General features: G+C 43.3%; 1 protein-coding gene across 2 annotated transcripts in view; it reads left to right on the top strand.

Moving 5' to 3' along the window:
* FARP2 (FERM, ARH/RhoGEF and pleckstrin domain protein 2) overlaps window positions 1–19,537 on the top strand; it is a 198,826-nt gene that overhangs the window by 71,443 nt on the left and 107,846 nt on the right. For both annotated transcript variants that reach the window (XM_074964209.1, XM_074964208.1), the window contains exons 5-7: window positions 1,649–1,727; window positions 7,399–7,496; window positions 9,313–9,427. In XM_074964209.1, coding sequence (XP_074820310.1) covers window positions 1,649–1,727; window positions 7,399–7,496; window positions 9,313–9,427 — 292 coding nt within the window. The remainder of the gene's footprint in view (window positions 1–1,648; window positions 1,728–7,398; window positions 7,497–9,312; window positions 9,428–19,537) is intronic.

Raw genomic sequence — 19,537 nt, 5'->3', positions numbered from 1 at the left:
AGTCCTAAGATCTTGAGTTCTGTGGCTGGGAGCTGCTCATGGGGGTGCTGTGACATGGCTCTTCAGTTTAATTTCTCCCATTTATACACCAGAGAGATGATATTATTTACAATCCCAGATTAACAAGTGTGTGTGTGTGTGTGTGTGTGTGAGAGATAGAGAGAGAGAGAAAGGAGGCTAGATTGTCAGCAGGTATAGCGGAACCAGATGTCCCAATATTATAGTGAAAACAGAACAAAATCCTAGTTTCAGTATAATCTTCCAGGATAACAGTAGTAAACTGGGACATTTGGCCACCTTTCTTCAACATTCACAGATCTTAGTCTGCTTATTGTCAGCTCTAGATCATTGTTTTTCTTCATTCTTTATGGTTTCTGAATTGCACCAGTTTGCCTTGTACCTGCCAACATCCTCCAAACAAAAAGTAGATGTTAATGCGCATATATGTGCATAAATTAGCTTTGAAATGGCTGATGGCATGTACTGTAGTGGGCAGGGTATGGCTGTTCCCTGCATGACATATAGGGGAGAGAAATCTGGTATCAGGAAGTGGCATTTTCTCTCCCACATGGCTTGCTCCTTCTTGGACGTTGTCTGTTTTGATCTAGAAAGGAGGTGGGCAGAAGTTGGGAAATTCCAGTATCAGGAGGCCTCGTCTTATTTTTTTGAAGCTAGCTGCCCCAGTCAGCACTAATGGAGGTGCAGGGAGACTAGCCACTTGGGAGTTCCAGAGGCCCTTCTTTTATCCCTCTGGCTCTCTGCTTATTTAAAGTAGACTGTCTCCAGCCTTTTGGGGGCTGAAAGTGGAAGGATGTGTACATCTGGTAGGGATCCCAGTTTCTGTCCCTTGTCTGTGTGTGTAAGCCCTGTGGGGGTGAATCATCTGGGTGGTGGCAATGGTCCTGGGCCCCTTCTTTGGTTAAGAACCTGTCAGGTTTCCTGCTGGCCTCTGTGCAGGTCACTGAAAACTGAAAATTTGGAGGCAGCATAAAATGAAATTAACAAAAACAAGGAACACTAGACCATTTGGACCCGGGGAGTGGGCTATAATTTTAAATTTCCTGAAATTTGTGCCATGACATTCTCACCTATAGTATTACATTATGTAGTTTTTGGTATTGATAGCCGAGGGTGGTAAAATGGCACATGGATTGCATTGCATTATATGAAAATATGGTGTTCTGGTGATAAAGCATGAAAGTAATGATTAAATAATTGTCATTATTATCTCAGTGGAATTACTGTAATTCCTTGTAAGATAGTATATATCTATTAATAAACGTACAATATGCTTTTTAAATGAAGATTGGCTAGTGTTCCGCTTGGCTGAAGAACATTAAGCCTTTTCTTTGATAATCAGACTGCTGCTATTTAGTAACGGTACAGTAAGCAATTATAATATTCAGATCCAGTGACAACATCTCTTAATTAGAGGTGACACAGTTCAATGATCTGAAATGCTAAATTCAAAGTTAACACAATATTACTGCTATTGCTAAGTTTTTTATATCGTAGGTCATTACAGAACATTCTGTAATTCAAACTGCCTGTTTTGTCTCATTCATTTAAAATTCTATTGTTATAAGTCCTTCCCTTATTCTATATAGAGATATTTATGTTTGTAAAACTGTTTAATATTTTTTCATAGGACCAAAGAATACAATGCTTCATCTAGCTGTAAAGTTTTTCCCTCCTGACCCTGGTCAACTGCAAGAGGAATATACCAGGTAAAATATCTTTCAAAGTAATTAATGTTCGTTAGTGGTTAAAAATATGGAAATGAAGGGAAGACAGAAATAAGCTCACCTAAGAGGATATTTTCTCTGTTATAACAATAAAGATTATCTTTTAGGGAAGGTTGGGGAGCATTTCTGTTAGAAAGTCACATTTCTAACAGAAATACATATCTTAATGATTCAGGTGGTTGATGATCCCTGTGGCTGTAAAAACTGGTGGAAGTTTGCATGAATAGATAACAGTGCAGGTCGGCTGGGACAATTTCTGCCTACCAAACATGTCATGTGTTACCATTGAAGGAGGCAGCTGTATAGAGGAAACGGTCACTCTTTATATTGTACATTTATAAATAGTTTCTAGAAGGATTAAGTGATAAATGTTTTAATAAATGGTTAATTGTCAAATTGTAAGAATCCAACAGGTTAGTAGCAGATTACATCTATAACAGCTTCTGCTGATATGCTTATCATATTTAGCATGTTACTTATGTCAGATTTTTAAAAGTTAGTAAATAATTGATATCTTAAGCATGTTACTATCTGTAAATGTACTCTGGTCCTGTCCCTTCATCACCAACAGGTAATGTGATTAGAGAGATCTACCTGTAACAGATCTTCCCTAGGATAGTTGTAATCTTGTCCATCTGCCACTCACCATACCTTTGTTCTGCATCATAGCAGCTGTCTTCCTCCTCCCCCCAACTGGCTCCATCTCTCCTTCCTGGTTACCCCCACCTCTCTATAGTTCTCCCCACCTCTACCTTCTCCTCTTCCTCTCTTCACTTTGATTTTTCCATCCTCTCCTCCTGCCAGCACAAACCTAGGTCCCACATCTGTGTCCTCCTCATAATCTTAGGTGACTCAGGCTTGTAACCTGGGTTTCATATCAGACTTGGACCTCTCTCTAAGGTCTTGAATCCAGGCTATGTCTAAATGTTGCTGATTTTTTTTCTGCATAACATCTCTAAGGCACAGCCTTTTCTATTCATCCTCACAACTAAAAGTCTGTCCTGTTTTGATTACTGTAACATCCTTTTCTCTAGCCTTGTCAAATGTGATCTTGCCCCGCTCATGTCTATTCAAAACGTTGCTTCAAAGAGCATTTCCTAGCCCAATGCTTTGACTGTGTCACCCATTTCTGAATGCATCCGATGAAGTGAGCTGTAGCTCACGAAAGCTTATGCTCAAATAAATTTGTTAGTTCTAAGGTGCCACAAGTACTCCTTTTCTTTTTACCCATTTCTTTGCATCCCTCCACTTACTCTCCGTCCTCTATTGCACTGAGCATAAGCTACTTGTCCTCCCTTGCCAGGCCTTTCCAGATTTATCACTACCATCTCTGTCACTATCAAAATGTCATGTCCCACCTGCAGTAAGGCCATGATGCCACTCTTCATCATCCACTTTCAGTAAACATCTTGGTACCTTCTCCCATGCTGCTCCACTTTTAATGTGTGTTACGATGGATCCCACTGTAAGTGCATATTTATGCAATATTGGAATCTTTTGAACAGCAGGGTCTGTCAGGGTCATGCATGTGCCCTGTAATACCTTGGAGTCCTGTGCAAGGTCATAAAGGATGGAGTGGCCAGGACTCTCCCTCAGTTCACTATTACCTGGCAGTGAATAGTTCACTATTACCTGCCACCTATAGTGGCAGCAAGATGAAACCAACTACTTTATTAGAGTTTCAAATTCATTCCTTTTTTGCTAATTGGGTGAAGAAATTTCATTTTCATTTTCTTTCTTCTCCTTCCTCAAGTTGGACTTAAAGTCTGGTGTCTCTCTTCCCGCACAGTGGGATGAGGCGCTTTGTGCCAACCTTCTTGCCTTATGGCTGACTCAAAACCATTAGGGTTCAAACCCTGCCAGTCTTGTGACTGCCTCATTCCCCTCACTGATGGACAAAGTCATTGCATCTTCTGCCTGGGGGAGAGCCACATCTTGGACAGGTGTTCAGTGTGCTGGTAATTTTCTTTGGGGACCTGCAAGCACAGGCACCGGCTTCCTCCGGGTCCTGGAGCTGCTCAATCTCCCACTCCGCCTGAGACCCTGCCCCCACCCGACCCCGTCCCCCAAACTTCCACCCTGTCTTGCCTCTTTCTGCTCTGCACCAGGCCCTGCCTCCACCCCACCCCTTCTCCCAAGCCCCCACCCCTGCCCCTCTTCTTCCCACTCCCGCTTCTCCTCCACCCTGCCTCTTCCCGCCCAGTTCCACCCTCCCTCGAGCATGCCCTGTCCCCGCTCCATCCTCTTTCCCCCTCCCCCGCCCAGTGCCTCCTGCATGCTGTGGAACAGCTGATCGTGGCGGGAGGGAGGGGGAGGAGTTGATCGTCGGGCTGCAGGCGGACGGGAGGCACTGGAGCGGAGGTGGGGAGCTGGCTGCCAGTGGGTGCTAAGCACCAGCTAATATTTTAGTTGGTGCCTATGGCTGCAAATCCATGCATGTTAGGCTCATATGACATCATCTTGAGCAATCCATACAGGTCACTTCAGACCCAGAGGAAATGACACCAAAATGAAGGCAAAAGAGTCTGTGTCAGCCAGCAATCCATCAAGCAGACATCATACCCAGCAATAGGGTGTTAAAGAAGAAATGTGTGAAGAGGATCGTGTTGAAGCCAGTACCGACAATGTTAATCTCAGCACTGGCAGTGATAGATCCAGCCACCCCATACCCTTCTTACAGAAGACTGACACCCAGAGGCCAAGTGGGACGGAGCAAAAATGTAACTCCAAACGCCAGTCAGGATCATTCTGCAAGGAGGACATAGAACATCGCTTTCTTCAAAAACACAGCCTTCAGATCCTCCACCAAGATGGGAGTGCACTTGGAAAAGGAGACGTGCTACTAGCACAAATGGTCAAGCTTATCAAGAGCCTGAGATATGCATTCATAGAAGCACTGATGTTGCCTCCAGACAGACTGTGCATCGAAGCAGTGACTGTCACTGGAACCAGTACAGAGGTCTCCTCAGTGCTGTTTCAGGCACAATCCTTTCCCCTGGTACAGCTCTTGTTCCAGCTCAGGTGGTAGCTAGGGGATTTCTCATGATGGCTGCCGCTTCTTGGTGTGTTCCATCCACTTATATATCTTTTGCATAAGACGGGAATCCTTTGTTCCTCTGGATTCCCACCCCTCCTTCTCAATGGAAAAACACCAGGTTAAAGATGGATTCCAGTTCAGGTGATGTGATCACATGTCCTGTGAGACCCCAAGACTTCATTCCTCCCAGCCTGACTCACAGGAAGGCCTGCCTGCAAACAGAGCCATCGACAGTCAATTGTCCTGGCTGATGGGAGCCATCAAGATTCCAAACCGCCATTAATGGCCCACACTTTGCATAATTACAGTAGGCCCTCAGAGTTATATTTCATATTTCTAGTTTCAGATACCAGAGTGATACATTTATACAAATAGGATGACCACACTCAGTAGATTATAAGTTTTGTAATCTTACAAGAGACCTTTTGCATGAAGCATATTTTAGTTACATTATATTCACACTCATCAGCATACTTTCATAAAATCATATAGAGTGCAACGTCACAGGATCCACACTGACACATACTCAAAGAATAAAGAACTGTTACTTATCCTTCAGTAACTGCTTCTTTGAGATGTCAGTGTGAATTGTGCAACCCACCCTCTATCCCAGGGGTGGGCAAACTTTTTGGCCTGAGGGCCACATCTGGCTATGGACATTATATGGCGGGTCATGAATGCTCACGAAATTGGGGGTTGGGGTGAGGGCTCTGGCTGGAGATAGGGGCTCTGGGGTGGGGTAAGAAATGAAGAGTTCAAGGTGTGGGAGAGGGCTCCAGGCTGGGACAGGGGGTTGGGAGGCGGTGAGGGCTCCAGCTGGGGGTGCAGATTCTGGGGTGGGGCTGGGGATGAGGGGTTTGGGGAGCAAGAGGAAGTTCCGGGCTGGGCCTGAGGGGTTTGGAGGGAGGGAGGGGGATCAAGGCTGGGGGCAGCTGGGACATGGGAGGATGTCAGGGATGCAGGCTCCGGGTGGTGCTTACCTCGAGCAGCTTCCAGAAGCAGCGGCATGTCCCCCCTCCGGCTCCTATGTGGAGGCACTGGCCAGACAGCTCTGCGCGCCGCCCCTGAAGCTCCCATTGGCCACGGCTCCCGGCCAGTGGGAGCTGCAGAGCCGGTGCTTGGGGCAGGGGCAGTGTGCAGAGCTCCCTGGCTGCCTCTACGCGTAGGACCCAAAGGGGGGACATGCGGCTGGTTCTGGGAGCCATGCAGAGTCACAGCACATGTGGCAAGCCCCCAACCCCGCTCCCTGGCAGGAGCTTGAGGGTCAGATTAAAAGGCCTGACGGGCCGGATGTGGCCCATGGGCCGTAGTTTGCCCACCCCTGCTTTATCCCTGCTTTTGGTGATCTCAGCTAACATGCACTTTGAATTGCACAGGAACTGAGGAAGTGTGGTGACCATTCCACCCTTTATGCCCTTGCATAGAAGCATGAGGAGCCACAGGGCACATGCTCAATCCTGACAGAACTGCTATTCAAAAGACTGTTATCTCGTGCACAGGAGATACATGTGCACCTACAATGGGCTCTACACTGACTATATCAAAGAACCTTAATTATTCTAACATAAATATATAGTTGGGTGTTTTCCCCAACTATAAATTAAGAATAATGTGTACCTAGCAGGTTTTGTGATAGATCAAGAAGGAAACTGATAGTATGCTCATTTTAGAATTTTTTTTGAAGTGGGAAGTTGAGAGAGTCTGTTTCAATTTCAAGTAAAGCTTCTACACAAAGTCCCAAACCATCTGAACAGTGGTCTGAAGGATGGGCTGAGCAGTTAAATTAAAGGCTCTGATGTTACTCCCACAGAATGAATAGCAAGTCAGTTTGTAAGTTTGATGGCTGAGGTTACAAAGGGATAGTATCAATTCTTAAAACAGAGATTGGGGGTAAAAATGCACTTATCACCAGGTACTCACTGTTGAGCCAAGATGGTTTGCCTACAGCATAAGGGCAGGCATGGGGGACAAACTGACAAGTTCTTAAAACACAAGTATTACATCAGCAGACTCACCCATTGCATTCAGTCACATTTCTCCACAACTACTGGTATATCGGCTTGCCTAAAGTTTTTACTCACTGAACAGTCCATGGTTTCTTTAAATAGGTAAGCTCCAGCCAAAGTCTCAAATCCAATATCATCTTTCCCCAGTGCTGTATCTTCTCAGGCTGAGTTAGAAGTTTTAGAGGACCCCAGACTCCTCCCATTCTCTGCATACTTTGCTAATAAAATATTAGTAGCCATGCACGTCCCCCACTGTGTGGGTAGGTGAAACCCTCTGAACCATGACCGAGATCTAATCCTGAGGTCGAAACAAACTTTCTAAAACCTGCTTTCTGATAAGCCAAGCTTTTCAAAGAGCTAGGCTTTTCCTTTCTTTGGTTCCTCTATGTCAGTTGACTCCATCACACTATTAAATTGCTTTATGTGGCCAGATTGGTTAGGGATTTGACGTAGCTATGTTATTTTTTTTAATTTTATGTGATTGTCACTGATAAATGAAGAGTTCTGTTTTATGTACTTTTTGAAGAATATTTGTAGAAGCTGCTTATTATGTAAGTAGTGTTGAGTTGTTTTCTTTAGCTCATCAAAAGATTGATCTCTTTCTTTTTAGGTATCTGTTTGCATTACAAATCAAGAGAGACTTGGCAGAGGAACGACTAACCTGCAGTGACAACACAGCAGCTCTGATCATCTCTCATCTTCTGCAGTGTTAGTATGTTGGCTGTCCGAGCATCAACTGATATTGCCACTGCTAAACTGAACCAGATCATTTATCAGCATATACAAAGCATTACCTGCACCTTGATAATTAAAAAAACAAAAACAAAACCACAAAAAACCCCCCTAAAACAAGTATTTTCTATTTCACAAGTCGAATATTGATAAACTTAACTGGTTAATCTTTAACCTTTTGCATACTGGATAATCACCATGTGTTTAACACAATGAGGATTGGCCAGTTTTAATGGGGTTGAGAAGGAGGCCACTTTGGAGTGTTGTGCTTAAAAGCAATATCGTTTTGGCTGCTGGAAGGTGGGGCTGAGTCAAGACTCTTATCTGTTGTAACTCTCACCTGGCTCTGCCTCCCACTGCCAGTAACCTTGCTCATTTTCTGGCCTGCCCTTCTTATCTGCCTTAATTACTCCCAATGCCAGTTTCCAAATTAACTTCAGGCTACAAGGCAGCGTACCTGTGGAGGGCAGGCAGGAAGTGGAGGGAATTAGAGCAGAAATCTGGCAACACAAGAAAACAGGCCTGATAGTGTGAATATCGTCCTTCTGGGGAAGGACTTGTTGCTAGGAAGAGTTAGAAGGGAGAATTGGAAAAGCAGTGGTGGGCTCCTGTTTGGGAGTGAGGGTGGAGGCTGAATGGACTTGGTTTCTGTTTAGGACCCTCAAGATGCTTGCCCTGAGGGCCCTAAACCCAGATTTTCAAAGGCATTTAGGTGCCAAAATAGCATTGAAAATCTGGCCCTGAGGATTAAAGGAGACAAGCAATGATATATTTATTTACAAATCTTAAATATAAGACAAAGGGGATACATTATTCCTTTCTCCCTTCCCACCCAAACCAAAAATGTTTCAGAAACACCTCTTCAGACACAATAATAAAATATGACTCCATTTATTGGAAGGCCAAACCTATCTTACATAATATCCAATGATTTGTGCTATGAAAACTTGCCAAGGATTTTCTAGCACCACCTTGTGTTTTTGAGAGAACTTCAGATCAACATGGAACAGCTGAGTAAGTATCAACATCTGCGGCCAGGTTGTTTCAGGAGTGAATCTTAGGATGCTGGAAAAGCAAAGGTGACAAAGGAATATCAATATTTTGGGCTTAATATATTTACAAGATGCTCATGTTTAAAACCTCTAGGTTTTATAGGTCAGCCTAATTTTAAACAGGATACTTTCATGGTCTTTTTCATAACTATGTTTAAAAAAATTCTGATGTTTTTATGGCAATCCTTTTTGAAGCTTAAAGTGAAATATGGTTATCATGGTTCTACAAAATTACTCTGAGCTTGTCTACACAGAAATTGCACTGGTTTAACTTAAATCTGTTTAAAACTAATTTAATTAAAAGGTGCAAAGCCCTATGTGGACACTCATCAGTTTAAACCTGGTTTAAATACATTTAGTTTGCACCTGTAAATTACAGACGCAAGCTAAACACGAAGTTGCATTTAAACTGCCCTGCAGCTTTGTATGTAGACCATACTTAAGTCCCAACCATGGTTTCCGAATTCACAGTATTGGAAGGAATTAGTCTGATACGACTTTTTAGAGATAAAGTTAACTCATTGATAGTTTGTTCCTGTCTCTTATGGGAAAACCCCCATGTGAAAACTTGTAAATGTGGGAATGCCAATAAATGTCATTATAAAAATAAATAAACAAGTTAAAGTACTATGTAAATGGTGTTTTATAGAAAAGTTAGAATTGAAGATTATTAACTTTATTTTCTTTACTCAAGTATTGTTTCTTTAAATTCTGACATGTTCTGTTACTTTTTATCGTAGCTGAGATTGGGGATTTTGATGAATCTGTGGATCGTGATCACCTTAAAACAAACCAATACTTGCCAAACCAGGAAAGACTACAAGGAAAGATACTGGAGTTTCACAGGAAGCACTTGTAAGTGCAGATTATTAGTGGGCTTTTTGGAAATGTTATAGTATTACAGCATACTGGTGAAACAGTGCAGGGAAATTAGATGATAATTGTTTGATGGAGTTCAAATATCATGGTGATGGGGGCAGTAAAAGAATCTAGATGCAGGAGCAATGAGTTAGGCCTCATCTACAGCTAAAAAAAACCCCGTTTTTAACCCCCAAAATTACTTATTTATGTGTTTAAAAAGTTCTAGTACAGTTTGATCTAATTGTTGTGTAAATAGTGCCAAACTGTCATGGAATGCCTTTTCCCCAGGAGACTGAAGTACAGGCTATTTACAGTTTTACATATGCTTGCTTCTTCATATAGACGGCGTAAGCTAAATGCTGTTGGTAGGTGGAAGCAAAACCACAATAATGGGATCAATTTATACTCTAAACTTTGCCAAATATAGTAGACTACAGCAACCTCATTAGTGGTCACTCATACAAGGTGCATTTTTTCTTTTAACTGCCATTCATTTTTCTTAGACAAATGAACTCTCATTAGATCCTGCTAAACCCAGGGTTGTGAGTTCAATCCTTGAGGGGTCATTTAGGGATCTGGGGCAGAAATTGGGGATTGGTCCTGCTTTGAGCAGGGGGTTGGACTAGATGACCTCCTGAGGTCCCTTCCAACCCTGATATGCTATGCTATGATTCTAGATCTAATAATGTTCTTAACTTTGCGGGATGTAGGGGGAAATAAGGAGGATGAAAACATGCTGTTCACGTGCAATAACTTTACAATACAGTTTTACTAGTGTATGCATTATCATGATGGCCTTCTTTGCTGAAGACCTTATAGTCTGAATAGTAATGGTTTTAAACTAATTCCTTTTACATTTTAATTTCTTTAAGTGTTTTATAGTTTGAGTAAGACTGTCCCAGAATTTCCAGTTCCAGAATATAATTTCCACTTGCCACTGGTTACATGGGGCGATGCTTATAATTCAGTAATTATAAATAAATTCCATGGTATGGACATTTTATACTCTGCGAAGTATAAAGAGAATAGAAAAGTTGGAAATCTGTGGGACAGAAGTGACCATAAAATAGTACAGTAGAACCTTAGAGTTACGAAAACCTCGGGAATGGAGGTTGTTCAGAACTTCTAAATGTTCGTAACTCTGAACAAAATATTATAGTTCTTTCAAAAGTTTACAACTGAACAGTTACTTAATACAGCTTTGAAACTTTACTATGCAGAAGAAAAATGCTGCTTTCCCTTTATCTATTAGTAGTTTGCATTTAATACATAACTGTACTGTATTTGTGATTTTTTTGGTCTCTGCTACTGCCTGATTGTGTACTTCCAGTTCCAAATGAACTGGTCAGTTTGTATCTCTGGTGCTCATAACTCTGAGGTTCTACTGTACTGAGAAAGTACAGAAATCTGGTGCTACATATTGTGGGATCTTTTAAAAAGTATTTTTGAAGTAAACAGCAAATCCAGTTGCAAATACATTTTTACCACAACTTTAAGATGAATGTAAACACAGAATGGTCAGGAACTGTAAAAATTAATGTTCTCTAGAAATAACTCACTCACATTGCACATACTGTATAATAAAGTATATATTTAACACTCTGATTCAGCACATCTTACCTGTGGTCTTTTGTTTGCAAAATGAAGTACTTTGAGAAGCAAGCAGTGGGAAATGAGGGTATAGGGCATGAAAGGAGGTTCATAAGCGGCGTTCTCTCACAAAATGGTACACGGAATTTTAAACACATATTAAACGTTAACATTAAAGTTAGAGAACCACTGGTTCTAATAAAAACAACAAAGAGTCCTTGTGGCACCTTAGAGACTAACACATTTATTTGGGCATAAGCTTTCGTGGGCTAAAACCCACTTCATCAAGTGCATGGAATGGAAAATACAGTAGGCAGGTATAAATACACAGCACATGAAAAGATGGGAGTTGCCTAACCAAGTGGGGGGGGGGGGCAGCGCTAACAAGCCAATTCAACTAAGGTGGAAGTGGCCTATTTTCAACAGTTGACAAGAAGGGGTGAATACTAAGGGAGCGAAAATCATTTTTATAGTGCTAATGAGGCCAATGCAATCAAGGTGGCCCATTTCAAACAGTTGACAAGAAGGTGTGAGTATCAGCAGAGGGAAATTTAGTTTTTGTAGTGCCTCAAGGACTCCTTGTTCATTTTTGCTGATACAGACTAACACGGCTACCACTCTGAAACCTGGTCCTAATAAGTAATCAAGAACATAATATACATGCAAGATGAGTGAATTAACGTTCTTCTTCGAGTGGTGTCCCTGTGGGTGCTCCACTCTAGGTGTCGGTGTGTCCCTGCGCCGGAGATCGGAGATTTCTCACAGCAGTACTCGGTTGGGGGAAGGGCGCACACAGGAGTTGTCTCGTGCAGCCGTTGGCACCTCCTGTAGCGTGCGCTCCCCCGACCGTCCCCTCAGTTCCTTCTCAACCATCCTTGGCTGCAGACGGAGCTCCGTGGTATTGCTGTCTCTGATACTTTCTGGGGAAAAAAAAAAGTTACATAGGAACTTCTTTGTAGTCTATACTTAGTACGTTGTTTAGTTAGTCTGAGTCTATACATAGTTACATAATTTCCTTAGTTCCTCTTAGAGGTTTTTCTTTTTAAAAAAAAAAAAAAAAGGAGAATCATAGAATATCAGGGTTGGAAGGGATCTCAGGAGGTCATCTAGTCCAACCCCCTGCTCAAAGCAGGACCAATCCCCAACTAAATCATCCCTCCAGGGCTTTGTCAAGCCTGACCTTAAGAATATCTAAGGAAGGAGATTCCACCACCTCCCTAGGTAACGCATTCCAGTGTTTCACCACCCTCCTAGTGAAAAAGTTTTTCCTAATATCCAACCTAAACCTCCCCCACTGCAACTTGAGAGCATTACTCCTTGTTCTGTCACCAGCTACCAATGAGAACAGTCTAGATCCATCCTCTTTGGAACCCCCTTTCAGGTAGTTGAAAGCAGGAAAAGAAAAGGAAAAGAGAAGAAAGAAGAAGACTTTTTCTGTCCTTAACTCCCCGTTTTGGAACAGTTTCTCCAGTTTACCATTACAATTAACTCCCACCCTTATCTCTTGAGAGGTGGGAGAGGCTTAACTGCAGTCATGCTGGGCTCAACAGGATTTTAAAAGTGTGACTCCTGCTGTGAAATGATGCCGGTCTCTGACAGCCACACATCCTGCATTCGCTGTCTGGGAGAAACTCATATCTCCCAGAAATGCATACATTGCACCAAGTTAATAACAAAGGCAAGACGTGACAGGGATCTCTGCTTGAAAATGCTTCTGTTGGAGAAATCCCTTTAACCTCTGCAAGAGACATCCTCCGGGGAGTCTCATAAACCGAGATCCCTGAGCTCTGATAAGGCTCCGACTTCCAAAACTGTCAGGAAGCGAGCCTCGACCTCTCGAGCAAGGGTCCCTCAGAAAAAGAGAGCTTCCCCAGCGAGGTGTTTACCCTCAGTGCTCCACTCATCCGGGGTGAGCACTTATGAGGCACCGGGCTCCTCCGACACCGTCCCTCAGTGGACCCCTGCTGAGCCCCAATGCACAACACTGGAGTTGAGATGTTTAGTCTCCTCCACGGCACCAACTACCCCGGTGCAGAGCGCAGCACAGGCAGCGGCACTGCGATCAATGCTGCCGCCACCGGCACTGACCCAAGACTTGCTGCCGCCTAACAAGCCGAATCCAGTGCTCCAATGCTCGATTGCAACCGCAAGGTGGGACCAGCACAACTCCTGCATCCTGCTGACATAGCAGTTTCTTCAGCACCGCAGTCACCACTGCTTGGCACCGAACACTCCCCGAGCTACATAGCACGGTACCATCCTTCATCTCTTGCACCACTCTCCATGCAAAGTGGTGAGGAAGGAGATGTGCAGGACAACCGCTTCTCCTCTCAACGTTCATCCCCATCACAGATGAGACCTACATGGAATGCTGTGAAGCCTAAGCCTCATCCCTCCGAGCATTCACAGCCCTGGTATGCGCAGCACTGGTCTTACCCATTACCACCTTACCCCATGCAGTGGCCACAGTGGGGTCCTTGGCCCACATACCAGAACCCCTATTCTGGTCCCCCTTCCTCAGCAACAAGAGGTTCCAGAGTACACCCATCATTACCACATAGAGAAACCTCTGACCCCCCTGAGACGAGATAGAAGAGGAAGAGATACTATCACAGGCAGACCTGGATGATTCACCACCTGCCCCACACTCATCTTTTGCACCAGACGAAGTGGTGACACCGTCCACCCCTACGACACCAGATGACTTCAGACAGTTCCAAGAACTCTTCAGAAGAGTAGCAAACAGCCAAGAAATTGCCTTACATGAAGTGCAGGAGAAACAACATAAGTTGTTAAAAATCTTACAACCGGCATTATCGACCAAGATTGCCCTCCCCATGGATGAGGCTATAATAGAGCCTGTGAAAGTAGTATGGCAAACACTGGCATTGGCACCACCCACCAACAAAAGGGCTGACAGAAAATACTTCATTCCAGCCAAAGGCATGGAATTTTTGTTTTCACACCCTCAAGCCTGTTCTCTAGTAGTAGAGGCTTCCAATCAGCACAGGAAACAGCCTCATATCCGCTCCTCACTGCAAGATAAAGAACACAAGAGACTGGACTTCTTTGGGCGGAAAGTTTACTCGTCACCCACTCTTTTGCTTAGAGTTGCCAACGATTCTGCTCTACTAGCAAATTACAACTACTCTAACTATAGTAAAATAAAAGAGCTCATGGAGGACCTCCCCGAGCATAAATGTCCTCAACTCAAACGCCATCATCAACGAGGGTCAGTTAATAGCCCGCACAGCGCTGCAAGCCTCAATGAATGTAGTGGACACAGCTGCCTGAACAACCGCAACAGCTGTGGTTATGAGAAGAACAGCACGGTTGCAGGCTTCGGGAATTCCAAAAGAACTACAGCTAAAAGTGGAGGACCTCCCCTTCGATAGAAATTTTTCTCGTCTCAAACAGATGATGTGCTCCATACCATGAAGGCCTCCCGTGTGACACTGCATACACTAGGCATATACCCACCGCCTGACAAACGCCCTCACTTTACACCATACCAGAAGTCATGAGACACCTCGTTTAACCATCAACAACCACGATACTTCACTCAGAACAGATCCAAACAACGGGCTCAGAGATGACAAGCTCCACAGAACCAGGCCTCGTCCATCTACAGCTAAGCCACAATTTTGAAGTCTTGGTTGAGGGTATGGACGACCTCCCCACACCTGTAGTGCCAACAGATACCCCATCCCACAATTTTGGTCACTGCCTATGTCCATTTTACCATGCCTGGGCTGCGATAACCACAAATCCATGGGTTTTGGAGATCATACAATCTTGCTACACCATTCCTTTCACAGCCATCTCCCCTACCCTCCATCCTTCCCTGTCCTTCTTCAGGGCCCCTCTCACAAGCACCTTCTGCAACAGGAAGTAGACCACCTCCTACTGTTGTGTGCTGAAGAACCAGGGAGGGGTTTTTATTCCAAATATTTCCTGACAGAGAAGAAAGGAGGGGGATGGAGACCAATCTTAGATCTCTGAAAACTCAACAGGTTCGTACTCAACCACAGGTTCAAAATGGTCACTCTGGCCACAATAATCCCAGCGCTAGATGCGGGGTACTGGTTTGCAGCCCTCGACCTCCAAGATGCATACTTCCGTATTACAATACATCCCGCCCACAGATGGTTCCTGAGGTTCACAGTAGGACCCAACCACTACCAATACAGGTCCTTCCCTTTGGACTGTCCACTGCTCCCCCCGTATTCTCAAAAACGCTTGCGGTAGTAGCAGCACATTTACGAAGCAAAGGAATCATAATCTTCCCCTGTTTGGACGATTGCCTTCTCGGGGTGCCAACTGACAAGAAATGGCAGGCATGCTGAAGACCAGAATAGACCTGTTTCACCAGCTAGGTCTACAGATAAACGAAAAGAAATCCACCCCGGAACCAACCCAGCGATTGGAGTTTATCGAAGCTGACCTAGACTCCATACAAGCCAAGGCAATATTGCCAAACCACAGATTCACTACATTGACCCATCTTATTTCCACGGTGACCATCAGCCCACGAACTTCAGTGAGGACATGACCTTTAGATTCTGGGACATATGGCAGCTACGACTTTTGTAGCAAAGTATGCCAGACTCCATATGCGCTATCTGCAGCACTGGTTGAGCACGGTCTATGCACCCAGCAAACTCTCTCTCAACAGACGTGTGACACTACCACCAAGGGTTATCCTTTCCCTACAATGGTGGACACAGCCAGGGAATGTATGCTCCGGGGTTCCCTTTGAACAAGACCCCCCATCAGTGACTATTACAACAGATGCCTCCCTGATAGGTTGGGGCGCCCACTTGGGTCACCACAGTGTATAAGGCAAGTGGTCTGTGACGGAAACCCGACTACATATCAATCTCCTGGAACTCCGCGTGGTACCTAATGCATGCCGACACTTCCTCCCACTCATACGCGAAACCTCAATCTCTATTTTCTCCGACAATGTGGCGTGCATGTTTTACATCAATCGCCAAGGAGGAGCCAGGTCTTACTTGCTATGCGTAGAAGCCATGAATCTATGGAACTCCTCATCCGCAACAATATAAACATTGCAGCATCATACCTACCAGGGTGCCCAAACACTGCAGCTGACAACCTCAGCAGGCACTTCTCACAGGAACATGAGTGGGAAATCCACGACAGTGTTCTCGACACAATATTCCAAAAATGGGGTCACCCAGTAATTGACCTTTTCGCCTCAGCGACCAATCACAAATGTCCACTATTTTGCTCTAGGGCAGGCCTGGCACTGATAGGACAGATTCTTCTGCTGGGCTAAGAGTATAGTTGGATAGATTAACAATATTGCTGGGTGGGTTAAGGGAACCACTGTTGTGGCCCCTTGTGGCATGTAGTAGTTTAGATAGATTAGTGTCCTTTTTCTTTTGTAGAGAAGCAAAGTGTGTGTTGTAAATGGCTTGTCTAGTTTTTGTAAAGTCCAGCCATGAGGAAGTTTGTGTGGAAGGTTGGCTTTTTATGAGGGTATCCAGTTTTGAGAGCTCATTCTTAATCTCTCCCTGTGTGCTGTAGAGGATGTTGATCAGGTGGTTCCGCAGTTTCTTTGAGAGTGTGTGGCACAAGCTGTCAGCATAGTCTGTGTGGTATGTAGACTGTAATGGATTTTTTTACCTTCAGTCCTTTTGGTATGATGTCCATCTGTTTGCATTTGGAGAGTGGGGAAAACTCAGAATGAAGACAAGCAGCTCACACTGCACAGAAAACATTTACAAATGAGAAGCAGTTTAAAAGTAATTATCCTCAGACGTTAGCTGTAGACTAATCTGCACAGACTGGTCTGAAAACAATCTGGTCTAATTTTGTTCATCCATTAAGTAGATAAATCTACTTAGGCTTCCCCAAGTCAATGGATGACTACCTGCCAATTAAAAGTAATTTCCAGCAAGAACTGCCTTCAGGACAGAAGGTCTCAATGCAAGGTTTCCTTACAGCTGTATCCATATGTAGACAATATTTATTATTATCACAACATCCATACAGTAATGGGGAAGATCAAAGTCAAACCCAGATACTGATAAGTGTCCTCTGCTTTATATAGTTTTTAAAACCTACAGTTAATTTAGATTTTATGGCTTGAAGAGGCAAAAGCATTGCATATTTAGAAATTGCATGTGGCAAAGTATCTTGTTCGCCTCAGCAGGCTCAGTTCTTTTTAGCCTTGGAGACACAGTTTGGGCAAGACAGTCCTTCTAGCTGGTACAAGGTCAGGCTATACCTTTCCTCAATCAGTCCCTTGTGTCTGTTTTCCTTTCCCTTCTGGGGAGGGAATGCAGCCTCCCTTCCTGGAAAGGTTCGGTGTCTTGCTGCACACAGCCTACTGGCAGCTTCCCTGCTTTCCTCACTCCCCCACCCTTTCCGAACAGGGGAGGGCTTAAAAAGGGCTCAAGCAGTTGGAGTCAGCTGAACCCAACTGGTTCTCTAGCAACCCCTTTTCAGCTGAACCTTATTAACCTGTGGTCACCTCTCCTCAGTGGATAGGGAGGGGCCTTTTAACATTCTGTGGCGGTCTCTCCCCTCTCCCCACCCCTCCCCGCTTTGTAGCTGTTTGTTCTGGGTTTACCACATCACTTATTGAGTGTTGTTTAAATCCTAAATTGTGAACTGTGTGAGGCAGGAACTGTCCTTGTGTTGTTTGTATAATGCGTAGTACAAGAGAAGTGTAATCCATGTTTGGGGTCCTTAGGTATACTAGAATATAAAGTGTTCAACTTCGGATCTTGCAGAGATATACATCTACAGAGCTGTACCATTAATAGACTATTTTGGCACTAAGTAAACAGATCTGAAAGATTAAATGTAGAGTCCATATTTTACACATAACACAAAATAAATTACTCATTTTAAGAAGCACAATATAAGCTTTAAAATCCTATCTCAGTGAAAACATTTATTTTCCTTTTAATATAGAACTGCTATTGGAAACACTGCTTCGATTTCATGTTGCATTATATTATTCTACTGGTTTTATCAACTGGGGTGAACCCACGTATTAATTATTTGTATTACTATAGTACTTAGAAGCCCTAGTCATGGACAATATCACACAATATCAGCCTGAAGAAATTAAGCATTATCCAAGTAGGTGTACACAACATGCTCTGACTTTCACGTCCACCTACTGAACAGAGCCTTGCGGTACATAAAGTTATATAAAGCCAGACTGAAGTTGCCTATAGGATATACCACAGATAAATGTAGTACTCAGAATAGGGCCAGGCAAGTAAAGGCAGAGCAGAAGCTGCAAATGCAGTAGACTTGAAACTGAGAAAGGAAATAATATGTAGAGGTAGAGGAAAGCCAAGAAACCTGGAGACACCGCATCATGTCAGTAACAGCTCATTCTTCCTTGTCAGACCAGAAGTGTTACCACCAGAAAAGCTAATTCAAAAGTCAGTGTCGTGGAAGAACAAATCACCTCACATATTGAAACACTAAAAATAAGAGAAGCTGAGAAGGAGGAAAAAGGAGGGGAATAAAAGGACAAAGGTGAAAAGAGAAATCAAGAGGACAGAAAAGAAGGCTAGTGCTGTGTGCTGCCATAAAGGAGACCAGGGTTCAGTTTTCTATTCAGGTCTCACTCCTCCAAAGGAAAATGATGAGATATGTGTAAATTGAGGGAAAATGTGGGAACTTCACAAATCAGACTAAAAAGATGAAGGATCCCCAACGCCAGTGAGATAATGGAAAACAAATGGATGGATGTCACACTTATGTTTAGATTTGCAAATGCTTCCAGATTACATCTATTACACAAACATTTTCCAGGAAAGGACAGAGATTTAAAATTTCTAACCAAAATTGCACAAGTAACCTTAATTTTGTCATTTCCTAATTTGACTGTTTCATTTTGCAACATTAACATTCTTTTAAAAATAGGGATTTTTTTAAAACAAAATTTCTTACATTTAAAAAAAAATACAGTAAAGAAATTTCATAATATTCATTTATTTGCTATACAGCAGTAGAATGCTTTCCTCTGTGCAATATGTGCAATCAATAAAATACAAACCATTTTCTCATTCTACATACGCCTTTCTGTATCATACAGAAGTAGGTAGGACTCCTTAAGAGCCCTGCTTCCTTCAGCATGCTCCTTCATAGATCATATTCCATAACCTCCTACCTATGAAAACCAAAATTTCACTCCTATTTATTATCCACACACATGGAATGAAATCTCGAGACAGTGCTGAATCAGTAGAGTTTTCAATTTGTATGAAATCGTCAAATTAGAGATGAGAATGACCTATTAGGTAATAGAGAAGCAGCCGTGTTAGTCTGTATTCACAAAAAGAAAAGGAGTACTTGTGGCATTTTAGAGACTAACAAATTTATTTGAGCATAAGCTTTCTGTCCTATCAGATGCCTGGCACATGATACAGTACTGTGGTGACCTAGAATCCTATTTTTGACTCAAGGAATATTTCCAACACACCTCTGAACAACATACTAACCCACAGAGACCTTCCTACC

This window comes from Natator depressus, chromosome 9 (assembly GCF_965152275.1).
Source record: "Natator depressus isolate rNatDep1 chromosome 9, rNatDep2.hap1, whole genome shotgun sequence".
Classification (NCBI taxonomy): domain Eukaryota; kingdom Metazoa; phylum Chordata; order Testudines; family Cheloniidae; genus Natator; species Natator depressus.
The sequence above is the reverse complement of the archived record's forward strand: the minus strand, read 5'-3'. Positions and strand labels throughout refer to the sequence as shown.